Source organism: Ailuropoda melanoleuca, chromosome 14 (genome assembly GCF_002007445.2).
Source record: "Ailuropoda melanoleuca isolate Jingjing chromosome 14, ASM200744v2, whole genome shotgun sequence".
NCBI lineage: Eukaryota > Metazoa > Chordata > Mammalia > Carnivora > Ursidae > Ailuropoda > Ailuropoda melanoleuca.
Window position 1 is genome coordinate 47,443,933 of NC_048231.1, and position 26,354 is coordinate 47,470,286.

At 50.8% G+C, this 26,354-nt stretch overlaps 1 protein-coding gene across 2 annotated transcripts in view; it reads right to left on the bottom strand.

The window, feature by feature from the left end:
- Positions 1 to 26,354, bottom strand: part of IMPA2 (inositol monophosphatase 2) — a 79,941-nt gene that overhangs the window by 47,593 nt on the left and 5,994 nt on the right. For both annotated transcript variants that reach the window (XM_034642001.1, XM_034642000.1), the window contains exons 2-5: positions 16,286 to 16,419; positions 9,508 to 9,612; positions 7,204 to 7,249; positions 5,103 to 5,211 (exon numbers count right to left, since the gene is read on the bottom strand). In XM_034642001.1, coding sequence (XP_034497892.1) covers positions 5,103 to 5,211; positions 7,204 to 7,249; positions 9,508 to 9,612; positions 16,286 to 16,419 — 394 coding nt within the window. The remainder of the gene's footprint in view (positions 1 to 5,102; positions 5,212 to 7,203; positions 7,250 to 9,507; positions 9,613 to 16,285; positions 16,420 to 26,354) is intronic.

Consider the following 26,354-nt stretch of genomic DNA (forward strand, 5'->3'; position numbering starts at 1 on the left):
GAAAAAACTACAAAAAATATCCTAAACTCGCCCCCCACCCCCACTATCCACAAGCCCCTCCCAATTTTAGGAATACAGATTTCAAGTGGAAATAAGAAATTAAAAAGAATGATGGATGAGTCTCACACACACGTACATGTGAAAAAAAAAAAAGAATGAGAAGAACATCTCTCCAGTCAATCAAGGATTGAAAGAAAGATTTGTCCACAAAACAGAAGTAGTTTTATGTAAAAATAAATAAATGAAGAATACATTTAAACAACAGCCTAACTAGAAAGTGGAAGGGCCAGAACTTAGGAAGAATTGGAAAAGAAAATATTTCAGAAAAGAAGATTAAACTGAAGCAACAAAGAATAAACAGAATAGACTGTGCTTTGTAAGAAACGGAGGGGAAGGGGCACCTGGGTGGCTCAGTCAGTTAAGCATCTGCCTTCGGCTCAGGTCATGGTCCCTGAGTCCTGGGACTGAGCCCCGTGTCAGGCTCCTTGCTCAGCAGGGACCCTGCTTCTCCCTCTGCCTCTGCCTGCTGCTACCCCTGCTTTTGCTCGCTCTCTCGCTAGCTCTCTGTGTCAAACAAATAAATAAAATATTTTTTAAAAAAGAAAAGAGAAATGGAGGGCAAAAAAAAAAAAAAAACTGGTGCAACTGGCGAAAAGGATTAAAGCAAAACTGGAATTGTGGAATTGTGGAATAGAAAAGACAAACAGAAAAGACAAGCAGAGAAGCTCCAACACACTTACAATAGAACACCCAGAAGACAAAAACAAAGCAAAAGAATCTGGAAATGAACAAATACTAAAAACTATAATTAAAGAAAACTCTTCTGAAAGTTAAAAAAAAAAAAAGGGTCTTGAAATTGAATATTGAAACGGTGTACCATGACATCTTAAAAAAAAAAAACAATGGTGAGCCATGATGCACCTAGGAAACTAACTGAAAACAAACGACACTGAGATACACTCTATTAAAATTACTGTACTCTAAAAAAAAAGAAAAAAAAATCCTTTGGACAGTCAAGCAAAAAACTGGAGTCCCTTATAAGGGCAAGAAAATGAAACTGTCTTCAGACTTTTCAACGACAATGTTATGCCAGAAGATGATGGAGACAATTTAAGACAGTCAACGCCAAGAAAATGTGAGCCATGTGTTTTATTACCAGAAGAATGGACTTCCAAGTATAAAGGCCACTGACAAACTGTTATGGACACAGGGAAAGATTGTGATTATTATTCCCAGGAGGTCTTCTGAGAGACCAACTGGAGTAGAAGTTCCCAGAGTGTGGCCCCTGAGCCTCTTTCAGGAATCTGTAAAGTTAAACTAAGCTATTATTTGCCTTTTTCACTGTATTAACATTTGCACAGAGTAGATAAAGCAAGACAGGGCACCACCTGTTCTGGTGGTCGATGCAGTCTTCTCTGCTACACTTACATGCTGCAGGAAAATGTCAGTTTTACTCCAGAATGATAAAATTCAAGCTTTCAAGTGGAAATTAGAATTTGGGAAGACTTGTATCTACTGCCAAAAGCTTGACACCTTCCCAACACTTAAAGATTTCTCATAAGAGTGGTAATACTAATGAGTATGACTTTCTTAGTATTTTAAGATGCAATCGGTCAACATTTAAAAGTGCTTAAAAATGTCAGTGAACCCATATTTTCCAAACGACCAATACATGATGTTACAAAGTCATCCGTGAGCAAAATATCCATTCGAAGTAGGAAACTGCCCAAAAAATTTCACAGTCACAGAGTACAAAAAATTCATTGATATGTCATTAGGTTTCACACTGCAACTAACCTTTAAGAAACCAACAAAAGTCTATTAAAATATTCCTCACTCGTCCCTTATCCAACTACTTATCTGTGTAAGACCCGATCTTCTTCATATATCAAGATAATACAAGACTGAATATAGAAGCAGATATGAGAATCCAGCTGTCAATATTCTATTAAGTCAGACATTATAAAGGGATTTGGAAAAATTTGGAGGTCTGCCTTCCACTCAGGTCGTGATCCGGGGTCCTGGGATCGAGTTCCGCACTGGGCTCCCTGCTCAGTGGGGACCCTGCTTCTCCCTCCGCCTGCTCTACCCGTCGCTCCCCCTGCTTGTGCCCCCCCCAACAAATAAATAAATAAAATCTTTAAAAAAAGTTTGAAACGCATAAATACCTATAGATAACTTACATAAATGAAAGCTCTTTTGGGGTCTTCAATAATTTTTTTCATTAGTAGAAAAGGGTTGATTCTAAGATCAAAAAGTCTGAGAAATGCTGTTCTAGTGAACAAGCTTGAGCTTCACACAACCAACATGACTGGAGATACATTAACAGAAAGGGCTGGTGGGGGGTATTAAATCTAATTTATTTGTGGAACCAAGACTATACACTAACTGATAGTTCCAGGGTGAGAGCATCACACACGTGGCTGGTTGCCCCGCCAACCAACACACACGCAGCACAACCACCCAAAGGTGGGAAGGTAACGAGGAGAGGGTGTGACTCGTAGGATAAGCGAGCCAACTGCCTTGGCGTAACTAGAGGAAAAGGTTACTGTGCTTTAATCATATCCTGGAGTATATGAGGAGGGGAAGAAGAGGTTACAAGCTAATTTAAATGTTACTCATAATAGGGAACCAAGAGACAATAACCCAAAAAAGAGAAGACTAGGGATTTCAGTATAGAAAAATTTTATATAAAGGAAATCATTGGAACAACTATATATATATATATGTGTAATGATCTTATGCAAAGACTGAAGTTTCTTCTTTGATAACGACTCTCACCTATGGGACTTTACTGAGCATTTCCCCTTGCAGAGCTGCATTCATTCCTCAGTTGCCGTCACGTCCCCCACCTACCACATGAGGACGAAGGTTCAGGAGTCTAAGTGACAGCTCACAGCACTGCAAGGAGGCAGAATCGGCACTGAAACCCGGTGTGCACGACACCTCACAATGGAGCTGCAACGGTGCTGCAGTGGCTGCTCCGTTGTCTCCGTAGAAACCTAGCCACCCCACAAGGACTAAACATCCAGCACTGAAAACAGCACATTAGACTCTCTGTAGTCAGAATTTTTTTAAAAATGAGCTCCAGGGGCGCCTGGGTGGCCACAGCAGTTAAGCGTCTGCCTTCAGCTCAGGGCATGGNAACAGCACATTAGACTCTCTGTAGTCAGAATTTTTTTAAAAATGAGCTCCAGGGGCGCCTGGGTGGCACAGCGGTTAAGCGTCTGCCTTCAGCTCAGGGCGTGGTCCCAGTGTTCTGGGATCGAGCCCCACATCAGGCTCCTCCGCTGGGAGCCTGCTTCTTCCTCTCCCACTCCCCCTGCTTGTGTTCCCTCTTTCGCCGGCTGTTTCTATCTCTGTCAAATAAATAAATAAAATCTTTAAAAAAAAAAATGAGCTCCAGAATATAGGTGGTTTTGAGAGAAGTGGGAAACCGGCTGTGTCGCAGAAGGGGTTTATGACAGGGTCTGCGCAGGACCAGAGGGCCTACGACGGGCCAGATGTAGAGGTGACCCAAAGGCCCAGCGCACATGGGTCTGAGAGCCCCGCCGAGGACGTGAAGTTGTCATGCACGACTGAGCAACACAGGCAGCCGACCAGGAAGCCGAGTGTGAGTGAATGGAGCCGAGTGTCCTAATCAAATGGAATATAGAGCAAAGTTCACGTAAGCGTGTTTAATGACATGCTTCCTCACTACTGACTTACACAATCTGGCCTGAGTGGTTGCCTCTTGGCATGTGTACCCACAACTAACGCTACTTTCTATACAGCCAAACAAAACATTTCTGGGAGAGGGAGGCATGGCGCAAGGCTGGAGGCTGTTCTGGAATCTCTCTGGGACTCAGAAGCAGTAACCAGTTAGTGTGTCCTGCTGGTCCCACCTCTGTCTGAAGCCTCATGTGATCTTCCCCTTCCCCTGGGCATGCTCGCGACTCTTAGGGGCCCCTGGAGGAGCCTCGTGGTTTCCCCACTGGGCCGGATGGCTGGCTCCAGGCACACGGGGCTCCTGTCCCCCCACCCACCCGGGGCTCCTTGATCGGCGATGCCCTCACCACACTGCAGACCACAGCTGGAGAACTTGTTCTCAGGCACTGAGGGGCCGCTGGAGGGCAGTGACACACTTTACTCCTCTCATGGCCTCTGAGGCCATCTAGGCACATGGGTGTCATCCGGGGAGGAAGAACAAAGAAAGGGGGAGCACTGAGACCTCCAGACCGAAGCCATGATGGGGGAGGATACCTCAAGATGTCCTGCTGTAAAATGTGCAAGGGAGAAGTTCGCAGGAACGGGGCTTTCTACCTTTTCAGACCCAAACACGGACCTGAGGGAGCTCTCCAAGTCTCTCCTGATCTGGCTGCTTCGAAGCTGGGGCTTTTCTTCTACTTCTGCCCCCTACAGGACAGTCCCTGTCCCACAGTCCGGAAAAACATCGCTGACCTCATCAGCGTGAAAGAAAGGCCCAAAAGACCCTGAGAAACCTAAGCTGGCGTATTGTGAATGGTATGTAGTTATATGCAGTTTAACACAACCATTGTCCCTTTCTGGAAGCTACTGGATGTCCCCGAGTTTCTGTTTCAGGAATAACATGGACAGTGATACAGCTGTGGTGTGTGGAAACATCGCTTATTTACACAACTCATTCCCGTGGCCACTCGTCTTCTCACGGAAACTGAAGCCAACAGCAGTCCATCCACACCCAGGGGGCCACGGACGGCACCTGGGTGACTTCGCCCCAGTGACGTCGGGATGACTGACGTCTCCCTGGACGCTCTGAGGGCCAGAGCGTGCTTCTGACTCTGCCCTTGTCCTTGGATTGCTAGACACCAAACCATACTGATGACTGGTTTCTTTGAGCACGAAAGCTGAAAGATGTGAGTGTAAAGCAGAATGAGACTATTTAAAGCTCCTGGCCACATCCACAAAAACATGAAGACACAGAACTGGCTCGCTTTCCGGGTCCTCAGGGACGCAATGTCCCTAAAGAAATTGAACCCTCAGCAGGAGATTTCCAGCACCGTCTCCCAGAATGGTGATTTTGGCATTTTCCATTCACGCCTCTCACTCTGAAAAGAGCTGAGACGAGCCGCGTGAAGCCCCACCTGTCTCCCCGGAGACCTGGAGTCGCTGGCCATTGCAGAAGGCACCCCGGCCCCTCCGGCCCGTGTACAGCCGCTCCTCTGTGCAGTGGTAAATCACTCCAAATTCAAGCTGCGGGGTGCAGGGGCAGGACAGAAAACAAACGTGCTTCACTCATTTGACACAGAAAATAACATAGTAATTCGAAGGGGGAAGGATTCTAGGTGTTAGGACCAATACGATGGAAACTACCTTTCAGAAGGGAATTGAAAAAAAAAAAATGGTGTCTCAGTTCAAAACTGGACATGAAAGCCAACTGTCTTTTTGAAAATAACATACTTAAAAATGTATTAAAACTAATACAGCTTTATTAAAAATTAACCCCATAATCAAGCATTAGTAACTGAAAGTTATTGAAAAAGCTTAATTCTTCAGAAAGGCCTCTGTTTCGGGGGGTGGGGGCTGGGGGAGGCTACTTGTGACTAATGCACTCCCACAAGAAACCCTCAAAGTTGCTGACATGTGAAAAATTAAGAATACATCTGTAAAGCCGGCGGAATCAGACTCAAGGACGGCCAAGGAGGAGAGGTGATTCACCAAGGAGGGGCGCAGCGCTGAGCGGGCAGGGCGCCAAACCGCAGCCACGCTGCATAAAGCAGGTGACAAACGCCTCAGACAGCAGCCTCCCAGTCGGAAACAGTCGAAAGAAGAGGCGAGCATGGAAAAAAACACTGCCTTATGCTCATGTGCTTTTTGTTTCTTTCCTCTACTGACTCGCCACTAGTCAGGGTTAATAGGAGCAAGTGTGTGTGGTCTGGGGGTTGGCCATGTGTTCGTCTCCCTGGAAAATGAAGAGAGACCCAGGCCAAGTCTCTCGGGAGAGTCCCGCCTGGCCTGGGGTGAGCCGTGGAATGGACTCCCCGGCAATGCAGGAAAAGGGTTTATTTCTGGAGAGGACCCTTCAGTCAGCTTTCCAGCAATATCTTACCCCCTTCCCACCACCCTGGCTTTAAGGGGGTTCCCAAATCAGGGGAGTCCTAGAAGCATGGAGGCCTCTAGACCCTGTGTCCCCGGGGTGGTCGGGGGGCCTGGAGGCCTTTGCTAGCAGGAGGGAAGGGTGGGGAAGACTGGGACTCTCTCCTTGAGGACAGCCCTCCACTATATGCCCAACCCACCTGCACACCGTCACCCACACCAGGCCCATCGAAGCTCCAGGTCTCACCACCGAAGACCTTGCCCGCCCACAGCATTTCTGTCCTCCCCACCCAGCTACCGCTATGTGGTCACAAGCGTCACCCTCTGAGCTTATTGCTCAACTGCCTACTTGGTCTCAATGACACTGAACAGGGAAACAAGTGAGCATGTAACTCCTTGACCAGATTTTGATATTAAAATTCTTAAGTATCTTCACCTTACGTACTTTTACGCAGGTATCAACTTCCCTCCGTCTCCATGCTAGAGACTCACTGCCAGTGTTGAGGACAAAGACGAGAAAACAGCGCCCAGTGGAGGGTTGCTTTTGGAAAATACTGAACCCTCAGTCCTACTTAAATGTAACTGTGGTGACTGCACAGAAGTGAAGGCTTTCCTAGGCCTTACTACTTAAATTGATTAATGCCCTTGATGTAGGTCTCATGGTGTTGCTCAGCTCCAGGGGTGATGGGAACCCTGAAGCAGCCGTGTTCTCATGCTAACAGCTAGGGAAAGATGGGGAAGAACTAAGGAAAGATGGGGATTAAAAATGTCCTCCAAAAATAGGAGTCTCTTCTGTGTGGGACTAGATCACACGCCCCGGGGGTCAGAGGGAGACTAACGTGGAGCATTTGCTCGAACATTCCCTTCCATGCTTCTCCAGCAGCATCACAGAAAGACTGTGGTGGAAACAAGGGCCCGTCACCATGGGGGTGGGCTGCCCATGAGGCCCCAAACCCACACACCCCAAAACCAGTTTTCCTTTGTTTACTTTCTCGGATCTGAAAAACACATGCTTGGATTTACTAGTCACGACTAAGGCACATGACAAAGAAAAACAGGAGTACAGGGGTCAAATCCAAAAAGGACAATGCGAAGCCAGGCCCAAGGGGGTCAGGACCACTGGCCCAGGGGAACCCATCCACCACGTACCTCTTGGTCTACAGCAAATCCAATGCTTACCGCCACAGTGGGAAATCTGCAAAGAAAAACAGAATGGTTTATACTCTAAAACATAAGTGGTCTCATGCAAACTCCTCGGAGCCTCTATGTGGCTCTGCTATGCAGCATTGTCACTGGAGGCACAGAAGGACCTTTCTACAGTGTGGGTGGGTTTGTTTTTTTTTTTAAAAATTATTTCCCACAATTTCACTAACTGCTTCCAAGACAAATAGGCTTAGCAGACAGGCTATGGTGCATAAGACAGTTGACCTTGAGAGAAAGCAGTACTCTGAAAGTCATGTACGAGGGCTGTAATTCAGCAACGACCATCAACTACCCAGTGGAGAGGGATTTTAATCATCAGCTTTCTGGTTTTCAGAGACATAAAGGGACAGTAGACACCTCCAAAAAGCTCAGACCCATGTCCCCAGTGAGGTGAGGAGAGGCCCCCAGGAGGCAGCATCATAGCCTCCCCCCAGAGGCTGGGTCTGGGTCACAACACCCCCCTCACCCTGTGTCCTGAGTGGGCTCGCAAACGGCCAACGGCAGGCCTGGGCCAGAGCCGTTGCAGGCCGGCTATGCCACCGCAGATTGCCTGTGGTTTTATTCTGTGATTTTGTTGTTACTGCTGTACCTCTGCAGAATGACCTCTCTCTATGTGAAGATCAGCAGAGCTCACCGGCAAGTAGGAAGGAGCTGCGTACTACTAGCCTACAGAAAACTACGGAGCCAGTCCTCCGCGGAGGTGAGCCTGGCATGCAGCTGTGGCAGCCGCACACTTATCGGGTGGGTGGCTCGCTGAGCAAACACACCCCACGCCAGGTTCCACTCTAGGTACCTGGGAAAGCTCTCTCCCACCTCAGCCCTGACGCTGCTGGACCCAAGAATGAACAGAACTTCTGAGCTGCAGTGGCCAAAGGCTCCTGGTGTCTGTCGGCCACAGAGAGCGCTATGCTGTGGCTCTTGAAGATGTCCTGGAACCTGAGGGCCACTGGGGCCCACAAGGCCCTCTGGTGGATGTGTGGGTCTCACCACATGATGGGACTCAGCACCCCTCCACCGTCCCCCTTATCAGCCACAGTAGTAACAAGCAAGACAGAAGAAAGGGAGCTTTGCTCAGAGAAACACACCTACGAGGGGAGACCTGAGGCTCCTCCTGAATTCCTGCCCAGGGTGGGGGGCTGTCACGCCGTAGTTCAAATTAGTCTCTTGACGCTGCTGCGGTCACCAGATGGCACTATTCCATTGCCTCAAAAGGCACTGTGTGGGCATGCCCAGCTAAACTCTCAAGTTAACTCATGTTAAGAAAAGGGAGATGACCAACATGATAGGTCAGGATTACCTTACACACAGAGACATAAACACGCTGCTTGAGGCAGAACACAGAAGAGACCAAGCACCAGGAACGAAGCCCCCTAGTCTGGCTGCGCTCAGACTTTTTCATTTTACGTAAGGAAACAGCGTTTCCTAGCCATCTGGGGAAGGGGCTTTCACCGTGGGGTCTGCACTGCTGGCATTGCCTGTGTGCTGGTGAGAAATGCACATCCATGGGATGCCCGGCCGGGAAGGGACCGGGGAGGGGACCGGAGCCTGTGCCAACCAGCTCTCCAGGAGGCCCCATGCGTGTTCATGTCAGAGAACCAGGCGTCCGTGGAAACCACACCACACGAGGTGCTCTCGTGTCCCTGGGCAGCTCCGACGCCCACCCCACCGGTCAGAATATCCAGAGTAGAGGCCATGTCCCCATCACCCCCCCGAGCTGCAGCTCGCCTCCCTTCTCCCTCCCCAAGGGCCTCTCGGATCTCCCTAGAACCTCCTGGCTTTTGGCTGTTACTTGCTCAGTCAGATTTGCCAGCAGGCTGCTCATCCCGCCTCCCCCGGCGTGAGCTCTGCTCTCACCTCCACAGCAGCTCTGCGACACCAGCCCTCGGGTGCTGTGGCTCACGGCCGGGCTCTGCGGCCGCTGGGCCACTCGTGCTTCTTTCGTAACCCTGCTTGCTTCCCCAGGGGCTTCCTTAAGTGGTCCTTCTTAATTCAACCCAACGTTTTAAAGATGACAAACACCACAGTTTTGAACAAATGAGTATTTCCTACATGCTGAGAGTATCTCCCAAATGGAAAACCTCATTTTAAAAAAAAGATCAATACGTGACCACCTTTTCAATGAGAGTATCAACCTACTGGAGGTTTGTTTATAGACTCTTGCCTCAAAAAAGGCTGTTTTGGAACAGACAAAGTCTTAGAGAAGAGGACAGGTTAAGGACGAGAACAGGGGTGGTCCATCCTGATGCTCACCTGTGCACAAAGTTGCAGGTGCCGTCAATGGGGTCGACGATCCACGTAGGGCTGGGGGTGAGCACGCACTTGGCCCCGGCGGCGGCTGACTCTTCCGCAATGAACCTGTGGTGGGCAGGAGCTCAGCCTGAGAAAACTCGCCAAGAACTCAAGACAAAGCGCTTCGAACTGCTTCTGGTCCCATCAAAGCCAAAGCAGACACAGCAGAGATCTCATTATGGCTTCTCTGGGTCAAAGAGAGGCAGCGTCTGTAAAAGACCATCTGCTTTTCGATCTGTCTGCTGGCCTACCTACTCAGCGGGATTAGAAAACCTGAAGTTGACACGTCAACGTAGGAGTTTTGGGAAAGCATCGGGGCATGTGAGTGGGCCAGGGGGACAAAGACGAGAACGAAGAACACTGGGAAACAGGCCTTATAACGCAAAGCTAAACTCTGCTCTGACCTTAGTCTGGAGGAGAGAAGGCTGAAGGCAAATGATAGAGAAGAGCGTGAGGAACGCTGGCTGGGGAGCAGGGCGCAGGACTCCGGCTTTAGCTCTCCCACCAGTAGTGCTGTGGCTGGGGCGGACTGAAGGCTGGACCCAAGGAGCTGAATGTCACCCACAACTGACCCCTCCCAGGTCTGTCCCCAGCCTGGCCTCCTCTGAACTGAAGACAAGGTGACAGCTGTATCCGCCCACCATTTGGGCTCAACAGGAGCTGCCTATCTCCTCAGAGGCCCTTTCCATCCTGGCATGTGGTCTAGGAGCCCCTCGGTGGGCCACACCGTCTTTTTCATGCTCTGGTGCCCCGCGGCCTGTAGGGACACGGCCAGCCCAGGATGCAGGCTGTGCACTGCCCTGCACCAGCGGGAGGGGCCCGTTCCCCCCCTTCATAACTAGTCCTCTGTAGACAAGCCCTCTGGGAGCCATCCTCACTGGAGTGGGCTGTCTACTTCCTGTTAGGAAGCCAAACGAGAAACACACATCCTGATCTAAAGCGTTCACCACAGGGCCTGGCACACTGAGTTCATCCATGTCTCCAACTGTCACGTAACAAACCCGGGTCCAGCAAGAGTGGGGCCTCTGCCCTGTGTACCGCCTTGTCACCAGGGCCTGGCCCACAGCAGCTGATGAGCAAACACGTGTTCTATGCATGCGTGATACAAGGCCTGGTGGAGAGCCTTCTAGCAGCTTCTCATGCTATGTCTATGTCTATACTGGAGAAAAGGAGACCTGAAGACAATATGTTTTTACTAAGAAGGATAAATGAGTGAAAAACAAGAAAAGTTTACTGTCCTCCTGCTGGCATGTGGTGTGTTGTCCGCTGTGGTCATCAGGCAGCTGCTTAGCCCCTGAAGAGGCCAGAGCAGGCCCCCTCTGCTCAGCCTCGAAGTGCTCCCGGAAACCACTTTCTCCGGAGGAAACGTGTGTCCTAAGATGTGGCAATAATGAACTTGCAGATGAGATGGATAAAAGGACTGAGCTGGAAATCTCCAACTGTTCTGCCCAACATGGTACCAACAAGCTATGTGTGGCTGTTTAAATTTAAATAATTTAAATTAAATGCAATTTCAAAAAACTAAGCAGTTCTTGACTCTCAGTCGCCACATCTCAAGTGTCGTCCTTGTCTGCAGCACTGAGAAAGAAGAACCAGTGCCGTGCGTTCTGACGTCACTGTTCATCACCCCAGCGCCGTCACATGCCCCGCAACTCACCTCGGACCACCCCTTTCCGCTTCACAGATTGTGAAAGTCACGCCCTGCATGCACACACACAGTCATCTAGCCCCACTGTCTGATAACAGATCTGCAGTCGGTCCGTGTGTGTGAGGAGCAAACATGTATCATTTCCCCCCCAGCTGTTGCCCCCCCGCCCGGAGAAAGCCCCGCCTCTGAGCAGAGGCAGGGCGCTGGGGCTGGGCGACACTGAGTAAGGCGCCTGAGCACTCCATCCCCAAAAATGGCTGCTGTGCAGAGAAAGCTTGGGTGAGCAGCCCGCGCCCTGCAGCCTGCACTCCTGGGATGCATGGGACATCGGTTCCTTGCTTTTGTTTGTTCCTGGTGCCCTCCTCCTGCTGGGGACTGCCTCCCTAGCCTCACTCCCCTCTGCAGGGTTTTGGGTCATTTGGGTCATGTGATCCAGGCAGGCAGGTGTAGTTGGCAGACGTGGCGTGGTGAAAGACATGAACTTGGAGGAGCCACGCTGGGCAGGGCCTGGCGAGGCAGTGACTCCGACCACAGCAGGGAGACAGATGATGGGCACACAGAATCACTGATGATTATGCGTGGCACGAGATCGGCCAAGTTTTCTTAGCCAAAAACTTAAGGAATCACATCTCTTTTCAATGTCGTCTTCTATAGCTACGTGATTTTCCTCCCAGCCCATGGCTTGTGATTATGTTTCTAAAGAAAAGGGTCCTCACCCTAAACACACACATATATAGGGATCGACTGCCAAATCTTAAATTGGGCACAAGGTCGAGAAATCAGTGAGAAGACTTATTAGTAGGTCAAGATAGAAATGGAAGTGACTCACATCCAAAGATAAATGCTCAGGCACTGAGGACGAATGTGGAATTTTCTTCCTTTTTAAACCTGATTTAAGTGGGAAGCTGGTACCTACTACAGTTGTGGGGTCTCCCGGGAAGGAAGAGGGGAGAGCGTCTCTGCAGGGCTGGCAGCGAACACACGTGTCAGGGAGCACAGCCCACGGTGCACCGATGGGGCTTCTCAGGAGACACAGGGCCAGGAGGGCTGCTGGCTCACTAGCAGAGCAGATGGGACGGACATGGCCTACGGGGTCACCAAGCAGCATGTTTAAAGCAGCACCCACAATAGCTCCTGTGGACACGGCTTTTGTTCTGCACAGCATTTCTGGTAGGAAGCACTCAAAGGAACCACACCAAGCCCTGGACTTTCCCAGCAGTGGGAAGAGCTCTCATCTCTACTCTGCTGCCCAAGTCAACAAAGGGGGAAGGAGTGTCTGTCACCTTGCTATTTGCTTCGCACCTGTGTGGGGCACTTTGGGGCCTTGGACTGTGTCCATCCTCTCTCCCTGGTATGTGAAGAGGGATGTAGTTTATTCACTGAAACCTGACGGTCTTCACATGGGAAGCGGAGAGAACATTCTTCAGCTCTCTGCAGAGGGAGTGGGGAAAATAACTTGGACAGATGGAGGTGCAAAACAACAGAGACCTTAACAGAAGCATTTGGACAGCTTCATAAAATCCATAACATAAGTAGAAAGCAACAATCCGTGTGCCTAAATTTAGGGAGCTCAAGGGCCTTTTCATAAGCCCATCTACCGTACAAGACGAAAGCAGCAACTGGGGTAAGTAAGGTTCAAAGCTTGGTAACAATTTAGAATGATATCCTGTTGCATAATTTAACTACTTTTTTTTTCTTAGAGTCCTAACAAACCCTTATAATTTTGACGGCCAAGTGCATCTAGGCCTTTTTTCCCTGGCTAGTTTGTTTACCCTGTGACAAGGTCAGGATCACCCTTCAGTTCACTAGGGAGCCAATTAATGCTCCTAGGCCTGGCCAGCATCGCAGCAGGCTCTGCTGCCTGATGACATGAGTGCCCAGCGCAAAACACAGTGGGAAAGCGGCGGAAAGCAAGCGTTTAGCTGGTGGTGGCTAGGAACATATTTTTTCCAAGTCCAGCGCACACAGCGTACGCCGCAGGGCCTGGGAGTCACCACGATGGATGAGGCCACGTCCCGCCGCGGGAAGCCCAGACGTGGACAGAAGAGGCAGCTGGGTGTCCTGCGCAGCCCCAGCTGCTCTCCTCCCCTTGCCTGCACTAACCCGGACAAAAGCGACACGGACAGGGTGTATATAAATATGGTTCAGTGATGCTACTGAGTATTTCCGAAGTTGCAGAACCTGGATCTGACTCAAAATCATCAACTAAAAACAGGTTTAGGCGCCCCAAAAAGGCAGGCGCGGATGGAGACTGAGCTAATGTGGTCAATGCCAATACTGTGCTTTAACTGTCAACCTCCACCTGCTAGTTTGCTTTCTGTCATTACCACCATATGATGACCTTGGCTGGGTGCCTCGGTCCTAGATGAGGAGGCTGAGACCCTGAGAACGCGTGATTTTCCAAAGCCGCGGGCAGCAGCAAGTTTAAATCTTACAGTTCTTTGGTTTAGCATACTCCTGTCTTCCAGATCGGGGACCCAGACTTTGGATTTCACAAATGAATACAATAAAATAGTAAAACAGGGAGCCTATACCAGGTTGTTTCTTATTTTATTAAAAACAAAACAGTTGCAATCTTTAACAGTTTCATAAATGGCTAAAAATGGGGACCAGCATAAGTTCAGAATAACAGGGAGTCCTTCCTAAAAAAGGATGATAGGACGGTTTTGCTAATTTATTGTTTAAGGGATATATTTCAATACTCTGAATGAAGAAAAATTACAATACACTATTTTATTATGTGTATGCAATGTTTTCTAATTGCAAATTTATCAATTTGTTTACGATCTAAAATACAATTAAATGCTCCCCAATTCTTTTGAATCCTAGTCATTGGCAAAAACCAAAAAAACCCACTCCACACTTGGCATAGATATGCTGAGAAATGGTTTTATCTACCTGAGTTTTCTAGGCAAACCAAGCAGAGTAGAAGCTGGACTTCCAGGCTTCCCCGAATCCTGGTGTTGCCCTCAGAACTGAGAAGTAAGTGGCAAAGAGCCAGGGGCGACCATGGGGCAGCCACATCTCATCCCTCCCACCCTGGCCAGCAGGAGCTGGAGGCGGCTTGAGAAGAGCTGCTCTAAATCACGGATTCCTGGGCAGGTGTGTGCCTCGGCCTCTCCCAGGGCATCTTCAGAGATGGAGGCCTGGCATTACCAGACTGGAGAAGCCCAGGTGGGCCTGACACACACCCGAGGTAGGGTCCACTGCTCTGGGTCAACGGTTTTCCAAAGGGGCTTCGGAGTTTGGCGATCCCCTGGAGACCCCGGGCTGCACGGTGGAGTGGGGGTGGCGGGTGGCTGGTGGGGGGCGGGGGGGTACGATCACTCATATAACACACTGACTTTTATCCTAGAGTAGGCAGCAATGAATATTTAAATACACCTTGTAGGGGTGACTGGGTTAAGCATCTGACTTTGGCTCAGGTCATGATCCCAGGGTCGTGGGATCAGTCCCATATCCGGGCTCCCTGCTCAGTGGGGAGTCTGCTTCTCCATCTCCCTCTGCCTATCCCCGCAGCTTGTGCTTTCTCTCTCTCAAATAAATAAATAAATAAAATCTTTAAAAAAAAATAAATACACCTTGTACAAATGGAATCCATGGCCCATACTGACACAAGAGGCGACCCAAACCACTTAGCAACAGCTGCCAACGCATGCAACACGTATGTCATTTCAGAACTGGGGTTCTCAGGAGTAATCTAACTGAAACGTGTGGAAGCCCGATAAATACATCTGGTCTTGCAGTGACCTTCACTCTGCCACAGCCACCTGGGCCAATACCACGGAAACCTCAAGTACCAAACTAGTTCCTCAACCAGAAACAGCACGTTGGTTCCTGTGGCCTTTTTCCTCTCAAAGAGTAAAAGCAATCTATAGATTTCTTTCAACATTACCATTCAACTTGAGTTTCAAGAAGTTAAAAAATCATAAACATTTTTGAGCTTGTAAATATTATAACAGATGTCTGGGATCCTGACTTCACACTGAATAAGGAAGAAGGAAATAATAGACGCTCACACATAAAGGTTGTCAACAAAACAAAACAAACACGACCCGTTGGTGGAGAAAATTTCGAAGGGAGAGTTGGTGACCCTGAGATGACCTAACCAATTAGGAGGAAACAACAGGGGGAAAAGGAGGTATGTTTGAACGCTGGCTTGTCTCTTCTTTCATTTAATCATTCACAGGGAGAAACTCCATTGCGCCCACCCTGTGCCAGACGGATGCTGAGGGAGGCCGCCCTCCATGTCTCTGTTGTACAAGCCCACCAAACATGGAACCTTACCGCAAACATGATCCATACCCAGAAATCCAAGAGCACCTATTCCAGCCTCCTCTGTGAGGAGAGAGAACCCTCCTATCTGAGCCAGTGGTCTTCCAACTCTCTTCTGGAGAGCTCCAGGCATGAGGGAGGGCCAGAGGACCCCACCACCTTGCCCAGAGCTCAAGGGGTGTCTTCCTCTGAGGTCTAGAGTTCCCTTGGAACTAGATGCAAAATGCTGCGTACATATTTGAATTTTCCTGAGGAAAAGTTTAATGGTTTGCATTGACTTCTCCACATAGTGACCCCAAAAGGGTTAAGAACTTCCGCTCTAGGGAAGAAGGCGGAGTCCTCATAAGGGCCTTCTAGGGCAGAGAGCAGCCTTCCCTGTCGCATGTGCTGGCCTGACAGGGGAGAAAGCGTCCCTGAGTACCAGCAGGGGTGCACCAACAGGCGTGGACCTGGGGCCGCATCCCTTCTGGAAAGTCTGCACGGGGCCACCACACAGACACAGGCAGGGAACATTACTTGTTCCAAGTCCCTCCAGAAATATGTCAAATGGCTTAGCAGAGGGGAGCAGAACACTTCCCCTGAGCATGTTAGAGAAGTGGAGCCTTGTCAGTATTTGTAAGGGAACAGATTGCCATGAGCACTGTCAAGATGACAGTAAGAGGAATGAAAACATTATGTTTACCATGCAATCAAAATACGGGAAGCAGACTGTGAGGCTCCCTGTGTCACATCTGCCCCCAGCGACCAGCGGTGTGGTGCCCTGAGTCAGACGCTGGCAGCACGTTACTGGGGTCCCTTCTGTAGGAACACACCTACCTGTGTGATGGAAACCTTTCCTGCAGCTCAGAAATGATTAAACCTTCCACGAGGTGATCTGTTTCTGTCACGAGGTCAGCAGCTGATGTTTTTGTGGAGACGCGTTTCTCCTCAGAAAGGGCTTTTCTGATGATCTGAAATAAAAGTACAAGAAAGTACAGGACGTAGTTAAATGGAGGAGCACCCGGGTCCCCCAGGCAAATGCGCTCTCGCGTCCCGTGTGCCAACTCTGAGGGCCACTGGCTGCTTCCATCACGGGCAGGCCGTGGGGGCTGAACATCAGACCCATCTAGGAGCCTAACTACCCACTATTCTTTCACCAGAAAGATGGGCTCACTTGCTGAAGCTCTCCTGTCCTACCTGTGGAACAATTCTGCTTTGAGGGAAAAGAAAAACAGTGGTTCCAAAGAGCGTGAAGCTTCATCCAACGTAAGATGATGTTAACTAACACATCTTTGCCCCCAGAGAGTCCCAAGAACTTGATTTCATTGTAAAAATGTATTTTCCCTAATTCACGTTATGCACCACATGGAGTGGATCCCATGCTCTTGAATCCAGATTATAAACGTTCAAACGGGGAGACCTGAGAGAGGTTAAGAGGTACTTCACCAACAGGAAGGCATGCTCTCCCTGCCGCTCTGGTCAGGGCAACACCACCGGCCACGGCGGATGTGCCCACGGGTTGGCTTCAGTGCCAGGACCTCGCTGACCCCCAGCTCTGGGCTCACAGGCAGACTACCCGGTCCAAACCTGCTGCGGCCAAATACAGAGGTGAGGCACGGAGGGGGCCTCCTGGTGCCTCTTGCCCGGCCCAGTCCGGCTCCAGGACCCCCTGGAAGGCCCAAACAGGAAAGCATGTGGAATGGTTCAACAGCCACAGGACACTTTGGGAAGGACCAGGTCTACTCTGTGAAATAAAAAGCACTCCTTCTCCAGCCCAGGCCTTTCTTTTCCATTTCCGTCTGTTGTAAACTCAGTGTCTCCCTCAGCATGATGACCAAGTCAGGACACCTAAAAACGACTTCAGAACTTTCCTCCGAAACTGGCTACCACCCCAAGATCCTTCATTTCTTTCCGAAGCACCATCAATCACTCAGCTACCCAGGCCCCACATCCTTTGCCCACCATGAGACTTCTGCCTCCGCCTTAGGCCATGTTTCCTCAGGGCCTGCTTCGTGTCCGGCCTGCGCTGCGCGCCCGCGGTGAAGAGGACGGCAGGAGGTGACCCCCAAGTGTGCAGAGAGGAGGAGGACTGCCAGTGGGGTTTTAAAGAATAAGCAGGAGACCCCAAGACATTGAGCGATCCCCACTCTTTATGCTCCTCACATTACTGCCCCCTCCTAGCGCTAGCCCCAACTGCGCTGAGCCTGGTCAGGGTCCCTTCCGTTTTTCATCTTGGTCGCAAACAGATACGTATTACAGAAAAGTGTAATTCTGTAAATAACGCAAAAGACAAAGCATACAGCACTCGTGCATAAGCCATTAACGTGTCTGTGCCCGGCCCCAGACTGTCTGCCACTTGGGGCCTTCCTGGCCCTTCTATTTGCAGCATCCTGCTCAGCACTGTCACGCTCATCTCCTTAAAACGTCAAGTTGCACCAAGTTAAGTTGGCACCAAACAAACCTCCACAGGTTTCTTGTTTATAAATTTGAAGCTCCTCAAATTGAACTCATGTAGCACTCCCTTGTCCTCCAGGGATCCCTGCATTTGGGGTTAGTCCAGACCTCCTATTTATAGGTCATTTGGCAGTGTGCTTGCGTCTCGTATGGCAATTCGGTGTCGTGCGTGGGGGGGGGTGGTGTGTGTTTATACGCACACGTATGTGCTGTCTGTGTGGTCCCTGTGGGGGGGGCTGTGAAGGGAGTGTGTGTGGTTGTGTGTGCCGTGTGTATGCACATGGTTAGAGGGACGGAGAGAGGAAGACCACCAGAGGAGAGAGGACACGCCACCAGAGTGTCTCAAGCTTCACTGCGCATGAGTCACCTGAGGTCTTGCTGAAGCGGAAACTGGTCAAGTAGGTGTGGGGTTTGAGGTGTGACATTTGCATTTCTGACAAGTTCTGTGGTGACACCGATGCCGGGGGCCACACTGGAGTAGGGGGCTGGGATGTTCTGCCCCGGCGCCGCACACGAGTCCCGGGACCACCACCCTGAGGGGACACGGGCTTCGTGTTAGATTTGCCCCTCCCCGTGTGTCGTCAGCATTCACACAGTTCAACGCTGGGACTGCAACCATGCACCCGGCAGTGTCTACGGTGAGACCAGAGCGATTTTACCACATACATCAGCTCCTCTCACGTTAATGCTTAGAACTGCCGATGACTGCCATGGCTTTTAGGAAGCAGCCCCAGACCTACAAATCTCACCTCCCACAGGCCACCCCCATGCCCGCCATCCTTCCGCCACTCTGGTTTTCTGGCTGATCCTCACCGAATTTCTTTCTGTCCCAGGGACTTTATATTTTCTAGTCTATCCAGAACTTCGTGCCATCTGAAATTATCCAGTTTGTCCCTCTGTTGATGGTATGTCTCCCCAGGAGAGCAGGAGCTGTTCACTCGGGTACCCTGCCGCGCCCCTTGCCTCTAGAATCGTACCTGGCATGAGAAGGTGCACAAAATTCTATGAATCATGAAAAAAAAAAAATCAGACTGCTTGAAGAGATTCTGCACATTTTCTCCAACTGGACCATGACTGTTTGTATGAACAATGACCACCTTGGTCTCTTTGTTTTGTTTCACTATGGGTTTTGGTGACTCTGGGAGAAAGTTAAAACGTGCTCGGAGTCTCCTCTTCCAGCCTCCATCCACTGGCCCCAGCTCCCGGAGCCAGCCCCAAATCTGCTTTATGACACCCGTGTCCACTTACCCCACAACAGCCAGAAGGGCTTGCTAAACCCCGGATCTTAATCATGGGTCTCCCCAGCATAATGCGCTTCATGGCTCCTTAGCACTCTGAGGGTACAAAACCCCCGCAGGTGGCATAGGCACAGCTTCTTGAGAGCTGATCCCTAGCACAGACTATCTGATCCCAAACGGCCAGTATTCTCTTCTTTCTTTCGCGAACCAAAGCCCCAGGTTTAGCAAGGCTCAACAGTCCACACTGTGCTCCCTGCTTCTCGTGCAGGAGGCGTGGCCCTCTGTTCTGCCCAAGAGGAGGTGAACGGAAGGGATGTGCAACTTCTGAGTCACACCCTTAAAAGGCCGCTGTTTGCACACTACTCCCTCCTGTCCTTTTCCCCTTTGCCACCAGCCAGCGATGTGGCTGTGGTGAGAGGTCAGCTTTGGTCATGTGGGAAGACAGCACCTCCTTCAAGCAACAAGAGATAAGGAATGTGGGTCCCTGAGTGACTTGGAGAAGCAGAGCGGCGTCGGCCCTCTCAGCCTGCTGCTAGGGCACTTGTGCAAACCACACAGCCGGCCTCTCGGGATTCCACATCGGTCCACGCCGGTGAGGGAGCCCCTTCTGCCCTGTCTCTGTATCCACCTCCCATGGGCAGATGTTGTGCCCTGCTACACGGTCAGGTCTTGGGGGACATCTGAATGAAGATTTCCTGGCTGCCACACGCTGAGCTCCTAGGTAACTCGAGCGGGAAGACTTTTCCAAGTGTTCTTGTGAAGCTGTCTCTGACGGCCCTGGTATCTGTGCATTTGGTCTTCCAGATCCCAAGTACACCCGACTCTGGCGTGCTGAGGACCTGCATGCTCAGGGACCTGTGTGGGCAGTTTGGGGAAGGGCTGATGTCATCTGGGCACACTTTCTGGAGGGCCCAGGCCCCTCACTACAAATCACGCAAAGGAGAGAGATTTATGGATTCAAGAGGAGAGTATCAAATCATGTGCTTTTTCAAAGTATTTCTTGTCTCTGTCTATTAATGTTTATTACTCTTGTGCCATGATCACTTCGATGTGGGCATGTGTCACGAGGAAAGCCACGGAGCTTGCATGCGCCCGTGTCGCAGCGCCAGGGCAGGCCACACCGCCATCTGTGTTCACTGGCGACTTGCAGAGGGGTGCTGTGGCTGGTCCTCTCTCTCTCACACCCACTGCTGCTGCTTCAGGCCCTGGGTCCCATCCAGTGGCACACCTTAGCTCCTCCCTCTCATCCAGTGACACACCCAGATATGTAGGCCCCATTTCTGAATGATTTCCAAAACCAAACTGCTAACCTTTCTCCCATTGCCCGCCATCTCCTGCCTGTGTCGCTCGCTCAGCCTCCAAACCTCCTTCTGCCTGGCTCCTTCGAGGCGCTGTCCATGAGCACAGCAGCCTCTCCGGAAAGGAGGTCTATCTCCTGGCAACCCCTGTGGCTTGTTGGGCCCCCCAAGAGGATGGCAGGCTCATGTCCTGTGGGTTAGGACCTCTGTGGCCAGCCTGGGGGGCACTTGTCCCGCTTGCTATGCTCAGTCACTCTCTGCTGTTCTCCCTTCCACAACCTTGTCTTTGGACACGATGTTCCTTCCTCCTGCAATGCCGACCCCATTTGTCCTTGGGGACCCTGCTCCGGGCCCGGCTCCTCCAGGAAGCCACGGGCAGAGCCCTCCGCCCACTCACCCTGGGTGAGGCCCTTCCTCTTGGCTCGTGGTTCCTGTAGCACCAGGCACATCTCAGTGGCTGTGCACAAACATCACTGGAAGGCACTGCCCAGTCTCACACACTAGATGCTTCTGGAGGGCTCTGCCATCCTTCGTGGCAGCTCCAGGACCCAGCCCCCCCTCACTAAGCAGGCCCTACCCTGCCCCCCAGGCTCCAGGTCCCAGGCGCAGCAAGGCAACAGGCAGTGTAATGGGACTTTACAAACTCAGGCGGGATTTTCAAGTGCGTGGGGAAGCTGTATGGAAACTAGCCTCCTCTCAGTTGCCCAGCACTAGGAAACTCTAGTCCTTCTAGTTCTTTGGGGAGGAAACGCACATGAAAAATTCCCATGTGGAATGCAATTCCTGCTTGGACCCATTTCATAGGATCGGTAGGGAGCATAGACGATCCCCCCCTCCCCAGTTTGGAATCAACGGATCTGAATTCCACCTGGGAGACTGCGGGGGGGTTGTGGGGGGCGGGGATGTGGAATCACTGAGCTTTCCCAGAGCCCTGGTTCCCTCATCTGTAGTAACAGTCGCACCTCAGGCATTGGGTGGTTGTAGGAATGAAACGAGGAATCCTCTGTAAAGGTCTTGGGACACGGAATGGTATACACAAAGACCTGTGCCACTCTGTTGTTTCTGAAAGCAAATAGCTGACAGAACTTAATGATTTATGACAAAAAAACCAAAACTTGTACGCCATGTACAGATCTCAGATGGGATGACAAAATACTAGGTTAAGAAAAGTTTAATTCAGGGGCGCCTGGGTGGCACAGTGGTTAAGCGTCTGCCTTCGGCCCAGGGCGTAATCCTGGCGTTATGGGATCAAGCCCCACATCAGGCTCGTCCGCTATGAGCCTGCTTCTTCCTCTCCCACTCCCCCTGCTTGTGTTCCCTCTCTTGCTGGCTGTCTCTCTGTCAAATAAATAAATAAAATCTTTAAGAAAAAAAAGAAAAGAAAGAAAAGAAAAGTTTAATTCATATATGTTCTACACTCAAGGGATAGCGGTGAGAGAGTGCTGTATTTTTTCAAACAGCCTGGCCTCTCGATACAGGCCCATCCACAGGGGGATGGCCCCCAGGGCTGCCAGGACAGTTCCCCGCCACGGCCCTCTACCACGGCTATTTTCGCTCTTAGAAATTGTAAACATTCTCATTCTGCCAGCAGTAAGTCAGCGTATGCTGTTTTTTAATTAATGTTTTTCAGCTACTCACTAATGAAGCATACACCCCACAGACCTCCCGGCCGGAGTCTTTCCCTCCGGATAACATTCCGTTAACGTTTAACACAGAAAACACGGGCTTTTAGCCACTGACGCCTGAATTTCAAATCGAAAAGAAGGAATGCCATCTCCTTCAGTGTCAATGGCATCATTCAGGGTCCTGCCCGGAAGCCTCCTTCCTGTCTGTATGCCATCCTGATTTCCTGTCCCCAAGCCTCCCGTACAGTTAGTCTCCAAGACCCCAGAGCAACCTGTGTGTGCCCCAGAGCCCGGGGAACAGCACATCTAGAGAGTTCTGCCAGAAGTGGGGCTTCCGAGAGGCAACAGGTCTTTCCTCTGTTGGGCTGAGAAAACATGGCTACTGGGGATGTAGTCCTGACGACACTGTCTGCACATTTCAGGTTCTAGACAGATTCGAGCACAAGTGAGTGTGATGTGATGGCTTATTTTATGTGTCAACTTGACGGCCACGGTAGTCTGGGTTTTTGTGCAAGGGTGTTTTTGGATGAGATTAACACTTTAACCAGGAAAGCAGACTGCCCTTTGTAATATAGGTGGGCCTCATCCAATTAGTGGAAGGCCTGAATAGAGGGAAAAGCTTTATGCTTCCGAGAGAGAACGCTCCAGCAGACTACCTACCGTTCACTTCATCCACAACATCGGCTCCTCCTGCCTATGGCTTTTGAGCAGGTCACTGGCTCTCCCTGGGTCTGTCTCCAGCCTGCCAGCCCACCAGAACTTGCTGGCCTCTGGTTGGCTCTGTTTCTCTGGAGACCCCTAATACATGGGACAATCAGTAAAACCTACAAAGTGAATTCCACTTGGCTATCATGTAGCATAGGGGTCAGTAGTTAATATCTGCTAATACCTCACAAGTGAACCTTAATCACGGGAAAGAGAAGGTGCTGGTTAAAGCAGAAGTGGAACGTGGATACCAGATTCTCCGGGGCTCACAGGCCAGCGAGTCTTAAAGCTCTCCAGGATAACTGCCTCCCTCTTTAGCTTCATGGCGAAGCTTCCTCCAACTTGCCATCTCTACTTTCTAAACTCCTGTCAGCCCCCTGCCAATTGTCTTCCTTGCACCCCAGCAAGCCTCCAAGCCAGCCCCACTGGGCACCTGGCCACCTCGTGTGCCACATCCTGGAGACACCCTCGCCCACACCTCAGCTGCCTTTTTTGTGTCACCTGACCCTCTCCACCTCAGGCCATTCCTTACAAGAGTCCAAGATCTCAGGCTGGGCCCTGCCAGCAGGGGCTGCTCCCAGGACCCCACCTACTGCATCCCTGTTGCCGGGTCATCGCCGTGCTGGCACTCACCCCTGCTGAGGGCTCACTCTGTCCCGGCGCCATTCCAAGCAATTCACGCAGACCAACCAGGAGACCCTCGCACTAACTCTGACACAGTAAGAATTTTCTTCTCATGTTCAAGATGAGGAAACTGAGGGGCACCTGGGTGGTGCAGTCGTTAAGCGTCTGCCTTTGGCTCAGGGCGTGATCCCAGCGTTCTGGGTTCGAGCCCCACATCGGGCTCCTCTGCTAGGAACCTGCTTCTTCCTCTCCCACTCCCCCTGCTTGTGCTCCCTCTCTCGCTGGCTGTCCCTCTCTCTCTGTCAAATAAATAAATAAATAAATAAAATCTTTAAAAAAAAAAAAGATGAGGAAACTGAGGCACAAAGAAATGAGGACAGTTGCCCATGGTCGCAGCTGTAAGTGCAGGAAAAGGGATTCCACAGCAGGCATTCCCAATCATCCATCGTTGACTAGAGCCGACCCCCCCAGGGATTCCCTAGTCCCTGTTCGGTGTGGAGTTCTCAAGGAATGGAATCGACCCAGCTGCTTGAGCCAGAAACCCACAGGCTCTCCACAATGAGGTCTCCATCACCTTACAATTCATGGCCAAGGCCACCCACCACACCATCATGGAGACTCACCTTGGTCAGTCTGAGCATGACACCCTTCTGCAACCCCACCCTCCAGTGAGGGCCTCCTTGTGCCCCCCCACACACACACCTTGCCCACCCACTGGCCTGACTCTCCTCTTCCATCTCAAGCTTTAGCCAAGGGGCCCTCCTTGCCGTTCCTGAGTGCCGCCCTTGGCTTTCTCCCCTCGGGGTGTCCATCTTCTCTCTCTGCCCTGACCCCTTTCCCTCCCCCTCCCCTCTCCAAGCCTGTCACCCAACTTCTCTAGTGAATCCTGCTTTTCCTTCTAAAGTCACAGCGCAGGTATGACTCCTTTCAGGAAGTTGTTCCATCTTGCAGGGCCTGGGAAGACTGCCACCACAGCCATCCTGCGTACTACTGTGATCATCAGCTTAGGCCTCTGTCCCAGGAGGCCTACGGGTGGGGGTGGAGGCCGCAATGCCCACTTCTTGCGGAGTGGACCTCCCAGGTAGCCCAGGCACTACCCTGGGCCCCTGGGTTTGGGAGCTGGACAGTGGACACAGAGACCCTGAAACTGGTGACACCGCCGCTCAGCTGAATTCTTCCCTCATCTCCCATGGGAGAAAAATGTGAGCCCGCCAGCCTTCAGTTCCAGCCTAATGAGGCCGAGAAAGAGGGAGGAGTCCTGATGGTTATACTTTAGAGAACTATGGTGTAATACCAAATTTAAAAACTGACATTGGTAAAATGGGGGCTGTAGCTGGACACCCTTTGACCGCATGTGTTGATTCACGGAACCACACCCAATCAAGACAGAGCCATTGCCTCAACACAAACATCTCCCTCCTGCTGTCATAGTCACACTCCTCACCCTGCCCCCTTCCTCACGTGATCCCTACTCACTGATAACCACGAATTTCTTCTCCATCTTTGTAATTTTGTTGTTTGGGGAATGTTACATGAATGGAATCGTACATTAACTGACCTTTTGAAACTCGAGTTTTTTCACTCAGAGATCCATCCAAGTTGTTGGGTGCACCAATAGTTCACCCTTTTTTGTTCCTATGTAATATTCTATGATGTGGAAATATAACCACCAGGAGAAACTGAATGAAATCAGAAACTAGACCTCTCTGTACTGTTTCTGCAATTACCTGTGAATTTATAATTATTTTACTCTTTAAAGTTTTCTTTAGAAGTTCCTTGGGGGGGAAAATAGTCCCTTTCTCCTCTCTTCCCTCAGGGTCTCAGGGCTGAGCTCCTCCAGCCAGCCCCCCATGCCTAGGGCTGGGGCAGGGGGGTGAGCAGTGCTGGAACTCACCAGCATCGTTTCCATGCTCTGGCTAAGGGGTAAGATTTCAGCCTACTCTCCCTTCCCAAAGACTGTCATCTCCACTAACGAGTGCTCCATTTGGGTTACCAAGTAAAGATCTCAGGGCCACAGAGGCTGATTCACCTCCGCGTGGGAGTGACACCAGCCTTTGCTTCCACCCCTTTAGGAAGATGGGGGATTTCAGGGGCTCCTCCCTCCAGCAGATGCAAATGCCTCTGACACAAAGCAAACAGCTCCTTCTCACTCCCCACCCCCGCTCCTGATAGCAAAGTGGGCATAAGAAGCAAGCCTCTTTCCCTACACCAGCGGACAGGGAAAACGGCCAGTTGGCCTCAAACACAGGGTCAGGGAGGGTGGGCCCTGGACACTTGGACCGCATGTGTCCCCAAAAAGAGCAGCTGCTACTCTGCACCTGACAGTTGTGCCTTGGGAGTTCTGTCTTGGCTGATGTTTCCAACGTTGGTGGAAGTTTTACAATTCTAAGTGCAGGCTGACCCCACCCTGTGGAGCTAAGCAGAACCCGGAGGCCTGGACCTGGGGCACAAAATGCCGCCTGGGGCCAGGGGAGGCGAGGGATGGAAGGTGGGCAGTGGGGAAATCTCCACCCACTACGTCTCTTCCTCCAGTGGCCGGCACACTAAGCCCTGGCAGGAGAGAAGCAGGGAGTTTCTTCTGACAAAAAAAAAAAAAAAATGAGTGACCCAAGACCTCCACATGCTGACATCTGGGAATCTTCCAGAAAGGATCCAGGAGCTTGACTTAGGATCACCCTAAGGTAGAGTCCGTGGGTAGTGGACAAACCTGCTCTCTCCTGGTCTAGGGACCTGGCCTCAAATCCCATCCCAGGCCAAGGGCTCCCCAACTGGTGTCTCCACCCTCAACCTCTCCGCTGAACTCTGGATGCAAACTCAACACCAAAATCCACTGGCAATTCAAGCCTGACGTGCTTGAAACACACTTGACTTCCATCTCCAAACCTGTTCCTCTTCCCCACCTTGGCAGATGGCGAATCCATTCAACCAGTTTTGCAGGCCTGAACCCTTGAAGGCATCCCTG